The sequence below is a fragment of the Neoarius graeffei genome, chromosome 12, assembly GCF_027579695.1.
Source record: "Neoarius graeffei isolate fNeoGra1 chromosome 12, fNeoGra1.pri, whole genome shotgun sequence".
NCBI classification, from domain to species: domain Eukaryota; kingdom Metazoa; phylum Chordata; class Actinopteri; order Siluriformes; family Ariidae; genus Neoarius; species Neoarius graeffei.
The window spans coordinates 8,083,259-8,098,439 of NC_083580.1; the positions used below are offsets into that span (position 1 = coordinate 8,083,259).

A 15,181-nucleotide genomic window follows, 5' to 3' on the forward strand; every position below is an offset into this window, starting at 1 on the left:
CATAAAAATGGTGCCTAGGGCAAGGCACGCTACAATACAGATGTGAGTGGGGAATCAAACTCTTGCGGTTACCAGAGGACCCGCCCCCCACCGTAATCTTAGCTATGTAATAGGCGAGAGGCTGAAGGCTACAGAAACAGAGATCGGCACCGCCCTACGCGCCACATGGCGTGGGAAGGACTTTGATTTGATTTATCCACCTCAGGCTCGGTGAATTTTATGGCGTATTCACACCTACGTTGTTTGGTCCGGACCAAACGAACACTCCCTTGGTCCGGACCTTTTGGGTTGGTCTGAATACAAACCACCGAACTCTGGTCCGGACCAAACAAGCGGACCGAGACCGAGCTGCAAGGTCGGACTCGGTCCGGACCAAAGGAACTCTGGTGCGGACCTTTTGGAGGTGTGAAAGCAGACAGGACCTAATCCGACAGTTTTGCTTTTTTGTACCTCGGGAGCTTCCGTCGTTTGTCGAGCATTATGGGAAACAGAGTCTTGACACTCCACCGCAAAGTGCAAACACTGTTTCGGTTGTCAAGGGAACCTTACAACAGTCGTTCAGTCATTCAGACCAGTGGTAGGCTAGACTACAGAGTACAAAAAATGAGTAGGGGGCAAACGTGGGCCGAGGAAGAAACGCGCACCCTTGTGGATATATGGGCAGATGTCCACATATCTGAGCTTTTGGAGAGAACACACAAAAATGCCGACGTGTTTGCTGTATTCAGTGAGAAAATGAAGGAGAAGGGGTTCACGCGCTCCCCAGAACAATGTCGGCTAAAAGTGAAGAAACTCCGTCAGACCTACATTAAAATCAGGGACATTCTTTCAAAAAGTGGCGGTACTAGCGACGCAAAAAAGAAATTCATCTATTACGATGGATAAGGCGAATATCCCCACACATACCTCCTCCGTCTTGCATGAAGAGCCAGAACTGTCACAACATGATGTGCGCTCATCAGCGCTATCCTCCGTAGCCGCCTTGCCCTTTGAAGTCGTCGTTGATAAATTACTTGTACAACAGCATAGTAATCGCACAATTGTGAAAACAGTAAAAACTGGAAAAAGCATATAGCTTTGATGACATTAAAAAGAATGACAGCACGGAAAGCAGGGTTCCTACAGATATTTTATGTTGAATTTACTACCTTCACAATTTTTTTTACTACCACAGCGACAATTTGGATTTGGACATTTTCTCACAATTTAACAAGGTAATCTTTGAGTCTACGTGTTAGTCCAAGTGAATGTGCTACATACAAGTTAGTGACAACTCTACCCAAAGAGTTGGATTGATGAGACAAGATAGAAAGAAAATCTGAACGTACCGGTAGTGTAACTCTTTCCCTTTGGACGCATAATAGAACCTCCCATTGCTAGGGCTACACATGGAGTAATGCATATTTGCATAAAAGAAAACAAACTTCCACATATAAGTTATAATTTTATTGAACTGTGAAACTGTGGCCCATAACCTCTTAACGGGTACACAGATTTGCAATAAACCTTGTGTGTCAACACTTCACATTAGGTACAAGATCTGATTACATTTTGTCGGCCAACACTTTCAAGATGGCCGACCTTTTGTTTATGGAATAATCTTTTGAACAGGTGAACAGATTTGCACAAAAAATCATGTGCTTAGGTACATCAACTCATTACATTTAGATCAGGTCAAATGGCAAACACGAACCCACACACACACACACACACACACACACACACACACACACACACATGACAAAGACAAGACACACACCCTAAAGATACAAAACACACATAACCCAAGCCCTATTTTGGCAGTCTCTCAACACATTGCCAAGTTTGCTTAAGATAGTCATTTGCACCAGTCCTGTAGTCGTGAAGGCCCGTGGGCAGAGTCAACACCTTCCTCCCAGAGATCAGTGTTTTAGAGGGTTAATCTTAATCATTTGAACAGTTCAACAGATTTGCTCATCACATTTTGGATGCCTCAAATGGAGCGCACACAACGCACCAGGCGCGCGCACACAACGCACCAGGCGTGCACGCGCACACACAACGCACCAGGCACACACACAACGCATTACATGTGCCTCAGTTGTTTGACCTTTTCTTCGATCAACTTTTCAATGAACGCCTCTCGCCGATTGCCATCTACCGCCTTTAGCCAGTCTTTAAAATCAGGTTCCTCCAGCCAGAGGTCTGAAAATTTGCATTTCCCCATTGTTTAATTCTCGTGCAGATGTCGCCAGTCGGGTCAACAGATAGATTCGACTAGAGCTGTATAAACAAAGTCAGTCTCGTACTAAACAATCTCTGGTATAAATTTATACTGGATTCGACCGTTATTGGAATTCAATGCGCATGCGCCACCAACTCCTCACTGCGGTCCTCCTCGATACATAAAAATAAATTCGCCTAAATGTAGTAATTTATGGATATTATGGCATGCAGGTTAATTAAACGAATTAGAAAAACACATAGGCCCAGTTGGATGGGGGTCAAAAAAATTTACTACCACATCAGATTACGTTTACTACCTTTTACTGGCCATAATTTAGCCTATTTTAATTAACTACCTTTTAAAACCCCGCGGGAACCCTGGGAAAGCCTCCGTGACTACTTTTGAGCTTGACGTTTTGTGCGCGTGTCGTCTCTGACCAATAGCTGAACGACCTCAGGGCGCGTGGCTTTGTTGACAGATTTTGGTCCGCTTACTAAAATGTACAGTGTGAAAGCGAACCGCACCAAAATGAAAAAATAAAAAAAAACATTTGGTTCGGACCAAAGCAAGTGAACTATCGAACTATCCTGGTCTGAATACACCCTTAGTGAATAATCAAGATGAAGTCGAGGTTATTATTCACCGATATTCACTTCACCTTCAGCATAAATTGTTAAAAAAAAAAAAAAAGCTGGCATTTAACAAAAGATATACGTATAATCAATCATAGTAGCGTTTCTGGCTGTGGTGTTTATTTTACCTGTGTGACCCTGCAGTTTCTGTACGATCTCCTTCGTCTGCAGGTTCCAGATGTAAACCATGTTGTCTTCCGAGCCCGAGACAATCCACTGAGAGGGAAAAACGGGTTACAGTAACAACCACTTCCCCATACGCACACAAAAAAATAAAATAAATTTATGCGTACATTAAAAATCTAGGCTTCAAAATAAAAGTCTCGCATGCTAAAAGCTGAGAACGCCTTCCTTACCTTGCCGCCCGTGACGGAGAAATTCGCAAATATGCAATATTTCTCATTTTTGTGACAGGTGTACGTTTTCAAGCACTATAAAAAGGAAACGTGTTAAGTGAAGAAATAGAGGAAATTAATCTGTAGGTCACTTTCCTCATTCCAGTAAGTTAAATGTTTGTATTTCCCAGAGTAAGATAAACTATCGTCCTCACCTTTCCTTTGCTGTAGTCCCAAAGCTTCAGAGTGCTACAAACAAACAAACAAACAAACAAACAAACGGTTTTAACTTGTAGCATTTCAAACCAAAATCAATCTGCTCCAAAAATATGATGAATTTGAGTCAGAAGCAGAAATCAGCAGGAGGGCTGTTACTCACTTATCCAGCGTGGCAGCCAGAATGTATTTGCCATTGGGGGAAAACTTTACAAAGGACACAGGGGGGTTATCGTCATCTGAGGAAGACATGTAGGGTTAGATGATAACGATGTTTACACAAAACGACTCCTGAGAGCTTTGAAAACTTGATTACTGGAGTTTGAGAACTTACCAATGAGCGTTTTAAGGCACTGGCCTGATGCTGTATCCCAAATACGGCTGTAACGACGACATTAACCCGAGCATTAATTATGCGCTCAAGATCTGAGCGTGCTTATGAAGAAGCTCTGATGAAGTTTACTCACCACAGGCCATCGTAGCTGCTGGACACGATCAGAGAGCCATCTCTGTTAAAATGGACCTGAAACCAAAGGCGCATAATGAAAAAAAAAATCATCATAAAATAAACATTACATACAGTATAAAATATAATTTATACCACAAATAGAGCGGCGGCTACAATTAATTAATTAATTAATTAATGACACCGCAACGACCTTTTAGCCGTTGCAAAAGTAGAAAACAGGGATTGAAACGGGCGGTCGCCCACTTGCCAATGCGAGTTGGAAAGGGTACGGGCGACTAGTGACAACATGTACTCAACCGAGAGGGCGACTAGCTCGCCACGCTATATTATATATATCAAACTACTCACTGCCTCGATGGTTTCTATCAGCGATTCTCACCCATTTTAAGCAGAACTTGGTCTATTTTACCGTTTACGATAATTTCAATAGATTTTGTGAGACATTTGTTAAGTTGGCATAGACGCGGGCGCCGCCATATTGTTTACGTGCGCAGTATACGCCGCTACATGCAGCATGGCTGCGCGAAGTTTCGTTTCTTCCCGTTCATTTTCGTTGCTGCCCGTGAAGACAAATGTAACTTGAACCGCTATTGGTCAGATAGGTTAGACCCCCGCGAAGTTTAAAAGTCCTTGGCTTGACATTTCTGACAGCTATCAAAACAAATAGATATCGCTCAACAAGTATGACGAGCCAGAGCAGCCTGCCGGTGATGAGAGGGAGTATGTGGCAGGAGATGTAGAGCCCCAGGAGAGACAGAATGAGGAGGTGGAAGATGAAGATGACGAGGAGGCGCAGCATGATGTGGTGTATGACCCGATAGATCAGTGTTTCCCAACCTTTCTTGAGCCATGGCACATATTTTACATTCGAAAAATCCCACGGCACACCACCAAACAAAAATGTCACAAAAAGTATATATAATGAAATATAATGATCATCTAGTCTCAATTTACTCACTTAGTGTGAAACCTGGGCCTGTTTAGTTGAACACAAAGCTGATATACTCGCAGGAATTGAAGAAAGACACACACGAAGATCTTCCTCAACAGCTCTGAGTCACTCTCCTTTTTTAGTTTTTATAGCAGTCATGCTTGAAAAGCCCAGCTTGCATAGATAGGTTGTGGAAAATCACTTTTTTTGCTTTCTTCTGACTTCTACTCATATTAGGGCCTTCATCTGGGTCAGAATTTTCTCCAGGACCCAGTTTGGATTGTGTACTTTTTCTTTTCAAATATTTATCCATTGCTATCACCGCTGTCACACCCGAAGCATTACTAATTCTATTGTTTAAATGGCAACAGGTAGATACACAGGTTAATTAGCTACCTGCTGCCATCTAGTGGAAGAGTATTTAATTGTTCTGCCTGTCACTATACGTCGCTAGCACGAACGAAGACAAATTATTTGCAGTAAATAAATAATAATTTGATAATTTCCCACGGTACACCTGATCTCCTCTTACGGCACACTAAATGTGCCGCGGCACAGTGGTTGGGAATCACTGCGATAGATGATGATCTGGATGAGGGTTTCGAAGATTGTGATGATAATGAGATGACTGAGGAAGAAGTTTATAGACAGCTGAAATTGATCACTCATGTATAATATGGTTGTATTATATGAATAAATATATAAAATCCTCTTGAAATTTGTAATTATAAATACGGACCAGTGCTACTCCATTCGGACCAGTGCTCCCAAATTCCCGTTTCGATCCCTGAGAAAAGACTTAATATGTAAACTGTGCATGAATAGTTACGCAAACATCCACTGGAAATAACGGAGTTGATTCCTGATTGCTTGGCGCATCAGGTCACGTGACACCGTTCCACAGTTAGACACCCAGATGATTATTTATATTAAAAAAATTAAATGCGGTATGTGGTATTAAGTAGGGGCGGCACAGTGGTGTAGTGGTTAGCGCTGTTGCCTCACAGCAAGAAGGTCCGGGTTCGAGCCCCGTGGCCGGCGAGGGCCTTTCTGTGTGGAGTTTGCATGTTCTCCCTGTGTCCGCGTGGGTTTCCTCCGGGTGCTCCGGTTTCCCCCACAGTCCAAAGACATGCAGGTTAGGTTAACTGGTGACTCTAAATTGAGCGTAGATGTGAATGTGAGAGTGTGAATGGTTGTCTGTGTCTATGTGTCAGCCCTGTGATGACCTGGCGACTTGTCCAGGGTGTACCCCGCCTTTCGCCCGTAGTCAGCTGGGATAGGCTCCAGCTTGCCTGTGACCCTGTAGAACAGGATAAAGCGACTACAGATAATGAGATGAGTGAGAGATGTGGTATTAAGTTAACAAAACAGTTTTTATTTAAAATTTGTTTTCCATAGATTTAGTACAAAATATCTTTTATATAAAGATATGGATGACTGTGTTTACGTAAACGAGGAAGTAATTCTAATGTCTGTAAACAAATGAACTGGTAATGTTGAACCCATGTCAGAAAATCTTTTTGTTCCACTTTAAGTATTTTTCTAGATCATATTTTGTTCATCATTATTTGTTGTTGTTTATATTAATATCTAGTTTTATAGTTTACCAATAAATATGTCGGTCAACGGAGATTGTAACCACATGAAAACCCAGGTCAAAGGTCGCATGTCATTCCTCGAACCAAAATATAAAACGTCTCCTGATATTACAATATGTGGTAGATATTTACAACAAAATGCACAAAAATATATTTTATATATACACACACGCGCTACCAGTCAAAAGTTTTAGAACACCCCAAATTTTCCAGTTTTTTATTGGAAACTATTCAGTTTAATGTCTCATTGCACTCTGAAATGAAAGTATAGTACAAATAAGCAGTTGGAGTTAAAAAAAAGAAATCATGGAATCAATTTATAGACCAAAATCTATTCTAAACTTTTGACTCAAAAGTAGCCACCTTTGGCAGATGGAACAGCTGAACACACTCGTGGCATTCTTTCTACAAAAGAAATCAAATATTCTTCAGAAAGTTCTTCCCAAATCTGTTGCAGAAGTTCCCATGAACGTGTGGCACTTGTAGGTTGCTTTGCTTTCACTCTTCTGTCCAGTTCATCCCAAACCAGCTCGATGGGGTTTCAGTCTGGAGACTGTACTGACCACTCCATGTTTGTTTTCAAGCTTACCATCTTGTTCTTTTTTCCTAAGGTAGTTCTGGCATGTGTTCTGGTTCATTATCTTGTTGTAGGATGAACCCCTGACCAACTAGGCGCATACCAGAGGGTATTGCATGGCTCTGCAGAATGCTGCGGTAGCCGTTTTGGTTCACTCTGTACAAGTCACCGACCCTGGATCCAGCAAAACAGCCCCAGACCATCACACGTCCTCCTCCATGTTTGACAGTTGATGTCACATACTAGAACCATCCTTTCGCCTACTCGACGGCGTACAAAGATCCTGCGTGATGAACTGAAGATTTCAAATTTTGATTCATCAGTCCATAATACCTTCTTCCAGTCTTCAGTAGTCCATTGGTGGTGTTTCATGGCCCAGGCAAGCCTCTTTGTCTTATTCCGACGTCTTAGCAATGGCTTTCTTGCTCCAACTCGTCCTGTCGAACCTGCAGCTCGAAGTCTTCTCTTTACAGCTGAAACTTAGACTTGCTTACTACGACCATTATTAAGCTGTGCTTGAAGCTGTTGTCCTGTGAGCCGCCTATCACGCAAGCTGTTAACTCTCAGAAACTTGTCCTCCGATTCAGTTGTGGCTTTGGGTGTGCCAGACCTCTTCCTGTCAGAGTTTCCCCCAGTTTCTGAGTGCCTCGGGATGGTGAAGAAAAAACTGTACTCACTGACACCTTGACTTTCTTGGCAATTTCTCTGTAGGAAAGACAGACATTTTTACGTGTTACAATGGTCTGTCTCTCTTCCATTGTTAATTGCCTTTTTCTCGCCATTTTTGTAGCAAACACACTACTTTCTGCAGGACAATACTGATCAACTGATGCCCACGAGGGTATGGTACCATAGTGTGTTCCAACACTGCTTTTATGCAGACAGAGAGGGTTGTAAGCAATCAAGAAAAGTTGGAACAACTGAATGAATGAATGAACCCTTTATTGTCACTGTTACCAGTGAAATTGACCATCAACCTGTCCTTACAGAGGGGGAACAGGACAGGAAGACAGGGATAAAAGAAAAAGAAAAAAAGGAAAGAGGAGGAAAAAAGAACACACCCCCCCCCCCCCCCCCCCCCCCCCACTATACTCCTATCAGGAGTACAGTGTGGGAGCATTTAAAAACCTCCGCAAAAGCACACAACACCACAAGTACACTTTGAAACATGGGACTTGAGGGGGTAGGAGGGGAGGGGAGGAGGTAGAGGTAACCCAGCGCAAGCAAGCAGCCGTCTGCTCCTGCAGCCATGCAAACGGCGCTGGTCACGCACCCGCTTGTCACACCGGGGGTGAAAAACGGAGACCACGGAAAATCGGGGAAGGGCGAGAGTGTCTCCCAGCAGTGACCTTCTGGGGGAATGTAACCCCAGCAACAGCCTTGATCAAGGCCAGTGCTGTTCAGGGAGCCGAATGTCGATAAGATAGAGATTGTTTTTCTTTCAAACAGACGCAGTCTTTACACATCCACACCACTCATCCATATCTGTCCATTTCTGTTCAATTTAATTCCATTTGGTCTCCGAAATACGTATTCCTTGCAAAGCTGAAAGCTGCTCCGAGATAACAACCATTTTGTGGTTAAAGTTCTGAATGTCCACAGTCCAAGTGCCAACAGCTTTGCCCACCACTCCAATCATATCGGGCAGCTTTGTGGGGCTTTGAATAGCTGTCACCGTTGTCCGATTTCCTCGATATACCAGGGCAATGCCTAATCCAATCAGCAAAAGTCCTGTAATCATGGTTCCGAATAGGTAGATATCTTCAATGTCCTCCACAGACGTTCCGGCAGGACAGGTGGGTTCCCCCGAACCCAGAAACTGTGTCAATTTCGTTAGGAGACCAGTTTATCAAATCCATGCTTTTTTAGTTTAGAAATTCAATGCGGAGAGTCTCTCAAAAAAAAAAAAGCAGACGAGATGAACAAAGAGCACAAGTAGGAAAAAAAAAAGGAGAGGAGAGCAGAGATGCGACCGCCTTCCGTGAGAGCACGGAGGGAAAAAAAAAACCTGTAGGAATTCGTAGCGCCAGCTTTCAAGGCTTGATCAACCTTCACTGCTGCAGAACAGCTTTAAATTGTTAACCCATTGCATGTTCCCTGAAAGAGGCCTTTTTGTATAATTCTGAAATGTACATTATTTTTCAGTTTTGGGTAACCTTACCTTTTTTTTTTTTTTTAAACCTCTGACAGTTCAGCACCTACCTTTGTACCATTTCAAGCCATTCATTGGAGCTGAACGACTTGAATTGCAATAAATAACTGGAAAAATCGGGGTGTTCTAAAACTTTTGACCAGTCGTGTATATATATTTTCTGAACGGAATAAAAATCTGAATATTTCAAGCATGTCATTTTTTATATGCAAGGAATTTAATTCTGGTCTAATTCCAATTCATTGCAATCGGATTCCAAATAAACATTCCATTCTGTTATGAATCAGAAAAAAAATGTATAATTAAAAAAAAAAAAAAATCAGAGCACTTTTATTTATTTTAAAGTGCTTCATCTACTTCAACAATGTTACACAAAGATCGATCCATAACAGTTGTAAATGTCCCTTAATTCCACAGGGTGTCGATAATGGTAGACACCGGTGAAAGTGATCGCTATTATCGACGCCTCATGCGCGTTTAGATACAAAACGGCGACTGTGAAATGAAAGAGTCAGAAATAAAGTAGGTTTTGACAAGGAGATCATGAAATATCGGTGAATTTGATCAGGAAAAACACGTCCATGATCTTTCCACCATGCTTACCTGCGATGATGATGATAACGTCCGGGTTTCTCAAATTGCTGATCGTGCTTAAAAAAATAAATAAATAAAAAATTCCATCTCCGATAACGTATCAGACGACAAGATCAAAGGGCGAGGCAGGTCTTCCGGTTGATTAATTAACCAATAATAACCGTTGTAACTGAAACGCGCCTTTGTTTTTTCTTGATGGATCTGAAAAGGGGTCGATAATTAATTATGGACTGTCGATAATTGTAGCTGCCGCTCCAGTTTATTAAAAATAAAAAAAAAATCTACAATAATTGAAAGGAACTGAACGTCTTGTTAGTACATATACATTGATTACTTTCCTACAACAGCATGTTTTAGTCCCGACATAATGCTTCCAGACTTCAGCACAAAGCAGATACTCACTGCAGAGACCGGGTCCGAATGAGCCGGCAATGTTTTCAGACACTTCCCCGTCTTTACGTCCCATATCCGAACGCTCTCGTCAAACTTTCAGGTGAAAACAGACAGCGATACGTTTATACACAATCAACACTCGGCACTGTTATGTAGTCGTGATGGGGGGAAAAGGAAAAAAAAAAAACTTACTGATCCAGAGACAATGAGGTTGGACTGAGGGTTGAAATTACAGCAGAACACATAGTTGCTGTGGCCCTTCAAGGTTTTCAGACATTTTCCCTAACAAATCAAAGAAAAAAAAATACAGTAATATTTGCAAACTTCTGCCAGGCTCTTTGTAGGTATTCCCTCATGACTCAAAGCCCTTCATCATCTCACACTCGCATTGTTGAGAGTCTGAGCTCAGTTTTGATCAACGCGGCAGGACTTACAGAGCTGACGTCCCAGATTTTCAGGGTTTTGTCATCGGACGCTGAGACCAGGAGGTTAGAATCCGAGGACCAGGCCACATCTGAGATCCCCTGCAGGAGGACAAACAGCGACAAGACTGAGCCTCTTTTAAACCCCAACAAATGTTTTACTGTACATAATATTAATCTGAAGCTCTGATAGAAGCATGGACCTTGGATTTAAGTTACTCTTCTTTCTTCACTGATTAACAAATCCAAGATAAACTGGCACACGCCAGATTCACTCATCAAAATCATTCTGAGTTTTGGATATAATCCAAATACATCTGGATAACATGATATACTATAATATACATATGGAAAAGAAACGCTAGAGATGGAGTTGGCAGGCAGAAGGAAAAAAGAGGAAGACCAAAGACGAGATTAGGAGGACACGAGGACGATTGGTGAGACAGAAAAAGATACAGAGGACAGGAGGAGATGGAGGGACAAGATCTGCTGTGGAAACCCTTAACCGGAACACCTGAAGAAAGATAATGATACCATAAATCAGTGAGACAACAATTGGATAAAACAAATGGTATGGGATCTTCAAGAGACCAGTAAGGTGATTGATTTTTTTTTGCTCAACTTATTATTCTGAGCTCTCAATACACCAATACAATTCCATACCGATACGTTGCTCATCCAAAGAAACTACACACGCAAAAAAAAAAAAAAAAGTTGGCTGTGAGTCAGTCAATCTCGGTTTAGATAAATTTGTAAAATTACTTCAAATAAAAGCAGATTAATCCTCATACGCTTATGCTGTACAGTGGTGCTTGAAAAAGTTTTGAACCCTTTAGAACTTTCTACATATTTCTGCATAAATAACACAAGTCCTAAAAGTAGATAAAGAGAACCCAGTTAAACAAATGAGCCAAAAATAATATACCTGGTCATTTATTTATTGAGGAAAACGATTCAATATTACAAAAAGTATGTGAACCTTTGCTTTCAGTATCTGGTGTGACCCCCTTGTGCAGCAATAACTGCAGCTAAACGTTTGCGGTAACTGTTGATCAGTCCTGCACAGGAATTTTAGCCCGTTCCTCCGTACAGAACAGCTTCAACTCTGGGATGTTGGTGGGTTTCCTCACATGAACTGCTCGCTTCAGGTCCTTCCACAGCATTTCCATTGGATTAAGGTCAGGACTTTGACTTGGCCATTCCAAAACATTCACTTTATTCTTCTTTAACCATTCTTTGGTAGAATGACTTGTGTGCTTAGGGTCGTTGTCTTGCTGCATGACCCACCTTCTCTTGAGATTCAGTTCATGGACAGATGTCCTGATATTTTCCTTTAGAATTCGCTGGTATAATTCAGAATTCATTGTTCCATCAATGAGGGCAAGCCGTCCTGGCCCACATGCAGCAAAACAGGCCCAAACCATGATGCTACCACCACCATGTTTCACAGATGGGATAAGAACCAAAAAGTTCTATTTTGGTCTCATCCGTCCACAAAACATTTTTCCAATAGCCTTCTGGCTTGTCCACGTGATCTTTAGCAAACTGCAGACAAGCAGCAAATGTTCTTTTTGGAGAGCAGTGGCTTTCTTCTTGCAACCCTGCCATGCACACCGTTGTTGTTCAGTGTTCTCCTGATGGTGGACTCATGAACATTAACATTAGCCAATGTGAGAGAGGCCTTCAGTTGCTTAGAAGTTACCCTGGAGTCCTTTGTGACCTCGCCGATTATTACACGCCTTGCTCTGGGAGTGATCTTTGTTGGTTGACAAAGTATGCACTGACTAGGTATTTTACCTAATCTGCAGGTCTTTGGACTATGGGAGGAAAATGGAACACCCGGAGGAAACCCACACAGACAGTGGGTAAACATACACAAACCACACAGAAAGGCCCCGTCAGCTGAAAGCTTCGAACCTGGAACCTTCCTGGTGTGAGGTGACAGTGCTAACCACGACATCACCGTGCCGCCTTTACACCCACATCTAAAATATTTTCAAGCGTACGTAATGCCTTAATGTAAAGCTTTAAAAAGAATATCATTAGTAATGACCAAAACGAATTAATAAAGCAGGGGGAAAAAATATTTTATTAAATCAAGCACAAAACTACTGATAAATCGCGGCTTCCGGATCCCGGAAAAAGGCAGCCTTGCCTCAGGGCTAATCTCGCATGATGTCACACATGGATCCCTGGTTATCTGGGTCATTTCGGTTCATCTGACTCTGTGCACCCACTAATCTAAAGCGACAGTGGGTGAGGTTTGTGCAAACGAAGCGGGCAGATTTCATATCGCTTACTCATAATAAATCTGATTCATCCAGTGTTCACCACCACCAGAACGACCACATGGGAATTACTGGAGCAAAAAACAAACCCATTTGTTTAATAAAATGGCATTTGAGCTGACAGACAGTTTGTCGATTCCCCTCATTATCTCTCACACAGTGCACCAGACGCAGGATTATGAGCAACATTTACACACTCGCAACATCCGATCTCGTCATATCTGATGCACTTTAACAGGAAGAAAAAAAAAATGCACGCGCAATCATTAATTATTAACAGAAACGTGTTAAATGCTCTCAGACTGGAATACTGTAAGACCATTTGTTTTTATTTTGGTCAGGAAAACATGATGAAAGGTAACCACTGTGTTCTGAACACCTCGGTCTCCATCTACCCATCTCGCGCGCACTACAGAGGAAAGACCGTCATGAACTGAGTGAACTGGCAGTTTCTCGTCTTGGGGAATTGAAAAGATAACCATTTACTCCGGAATATCCTTAAGAATCACCTGCCCCTTCATCCGACATATAAAAATCCCTATCACTGTCAGAATTCTCTCCAAAACGTGATTCTGTATCGAGACCGGTCTACTGCACACAAGAACGAAATTGATGCCTGGATTGTTACACCTGTGACGTCACGCACCTCTTCGGGATCTTCCAGTTCAGTCTCGGCAGATTCCCTGTAAAATCAGCTGATTTTACACGGATTTTCCATTAATTTATGGCCTTTTGGATCAGCTATGCTTTGAAAACACATGGTCAATCAACATCCCTTTGTACAAGGGGGGGAAAAAAAAAAAGAAGTGGGGTTTAGAGGCATTACATTCACTTTAATTAAAAACATCGCTCCACAGACACAAGTCTCCAAAGACGTCTAAACTGCTTGATCTCAAAATGCAGGATCTAATCGTGTCTACACTGACCAAGTCCAAATCCAAGATCTTCTAATGCAGCTACCTCAGGCCATCCTTAAAAAAAAATCCGTTTCCTGTCCACCGGGTGAGCAAAAAAATTTTCAGGAGGGAGGGAGGGATTTTTTTTTTATTTATTTTTATTATATATATATATATATATATATATATATATATATATATATATGGATGGATAAGAAATCGCAATGCTGCGTTTGCTTTTTCTTTCAGTACTTTATTACAAAAGCAGACACATTTAATAAAATATGACAGTTTAATCAACTGAAACTTGTACAAAAACTTTAATATTATTATAAAACCTACCGTGCAGGGACAGGCGTCACCACAGACGATCCTCGGCATTTCACTGCCTCTTTGATTCTGTCCTGGCGGCCGTCTAAATACCATAAGCAGTTTGTAATGTTCATTACTACATTTGTCCCTTCAGTTTGGCCAGTATGTCTAGATAGACAAGGTCCTTCTCTCTGGATGTCTTTTATAATTTCGTTGTGTAATTCGTTCTTTTTATTTGCTACAGACACGGTTTTTAATTCTGTCCAGCCAACCTGCATTAGTTCTGTAAACGCATTTTTTTGTTCAGTTCCGTTCTCATTTTGAATAGATCTATTAGGTTCTCCTACAGATCTGTCAGGGTCATTAACAAAGTAGGTAATGAATTTCGCATAACAAAACTCAAAAGCTGTTTGTAACGTCTCGGATGGATCAAGATCAAACGAATTTTCCAGTAACGGTTTGTGATGGTCCGACACACGGACTTTTTGTAGTTCTAAATCGACCGTTAGGCCGAGTTCGGATGAAATCACACTATTAAAATGATCACTGAATGATTTGTTTTTCAGAATCGTTACTATTTTGTTGTTCGCTAGAATACCATTTTATGATTTCACACTTAAGCAAATGTTTGAAAACTCTGGATCTCCTTCCTTCATGGTGGCTGCCATTTTTTTGTGCCGCACGGCGCATGCGCAGAGCTGATTCGATTCTATATTCTGCGCGGAATGCGTAAACGTCAAGTTCGATTTTAGATTTACGAACCTGAAAAAAATGTCGAAAAACCGGCGTTAAAAAAAAAAAAATTTCAACCGCACAAACGGCACTCACCCAGCCGGTGGACCGGAAACAGAACATTTTTTAATACTGGCCTCGGGTCATCCATGAACAAAAAACCAGGACGCAAGAACTGTACGTGTGTGCGTGTGTGAGAGACAGAGAGAGAGAGAGAGAGAGAGAGAGAGAGATGGATCACATACTGATTAACAGAAACGAATCCCTGGCGACATAACACCAAAATGCTAGAAAAGAGGGTACGAAGGACAGAACTGAGCTTCCACTTACAAGTTTGTGTCCGGATATCGTCTTCTCAAACTTCCCATCATACGCACCCCATATTTTGATAAGTTTATCAGCAGCTGAAAAACAAGGCCAGTCATGAT

At 41.8% G+C, this 15,181-nt stretch overlaps 1 protein-coding gene across 1 annotated transcript in view; it reads right to left on the reverse strand.

The window, feature by feature from the left end:
- The window catches only part of wdr5 (WD repeat domain 5), a 75,021-nt gene that overhangs the window by 21,349 nt on the left and 38,491 nt on the right, over positions 1 to 15,181 (reverse strand). The window contains exons 4-13 of the mRNA XM_060934979.1: positions 15,084 to 15,157; positions 10,538 to 10,627; positions 10,296 to 10,385; positions 10,113 to 10,196; positions 3,857 to 3,912; positions 3,724 to 3,770; positions 3,553 to 3,628; positions 3,389 to 3,422; positions 3,195 to 3,269; positions 2,967 to 3,054 (exon numbers count right to left, since the gene is read on the reverse strand). Coding sequence (XP_060790962.1) covers positions 2,967 to 3,054; positions 3,195 to 3,269; positions 3,389 to 3,422; positions 3,553 to 3,628; positions 3,724 to 3,770; positions 3,857 to 3,912; positions 10,113 to 10,196; positions 10,296 to 10,385; positions 10,538 to 10,627; positions 15,084 to 15,157 — 714 coding nt within the window. The remainder of the gene's footprint in view (positions 1 to 2,966; positions 3,055 to 3,194; positions 3,270 to 3,388; positions 3,423 to 3,552; positions 3,629 to 3,723; positions 3,771 to 3,856; positions 3,913 to 10,112; positions 10,197 to 10,295; positions 10,386 to 10,537; positions 10,628 to 15,083; positions 15,158 to 15,181) is intronic.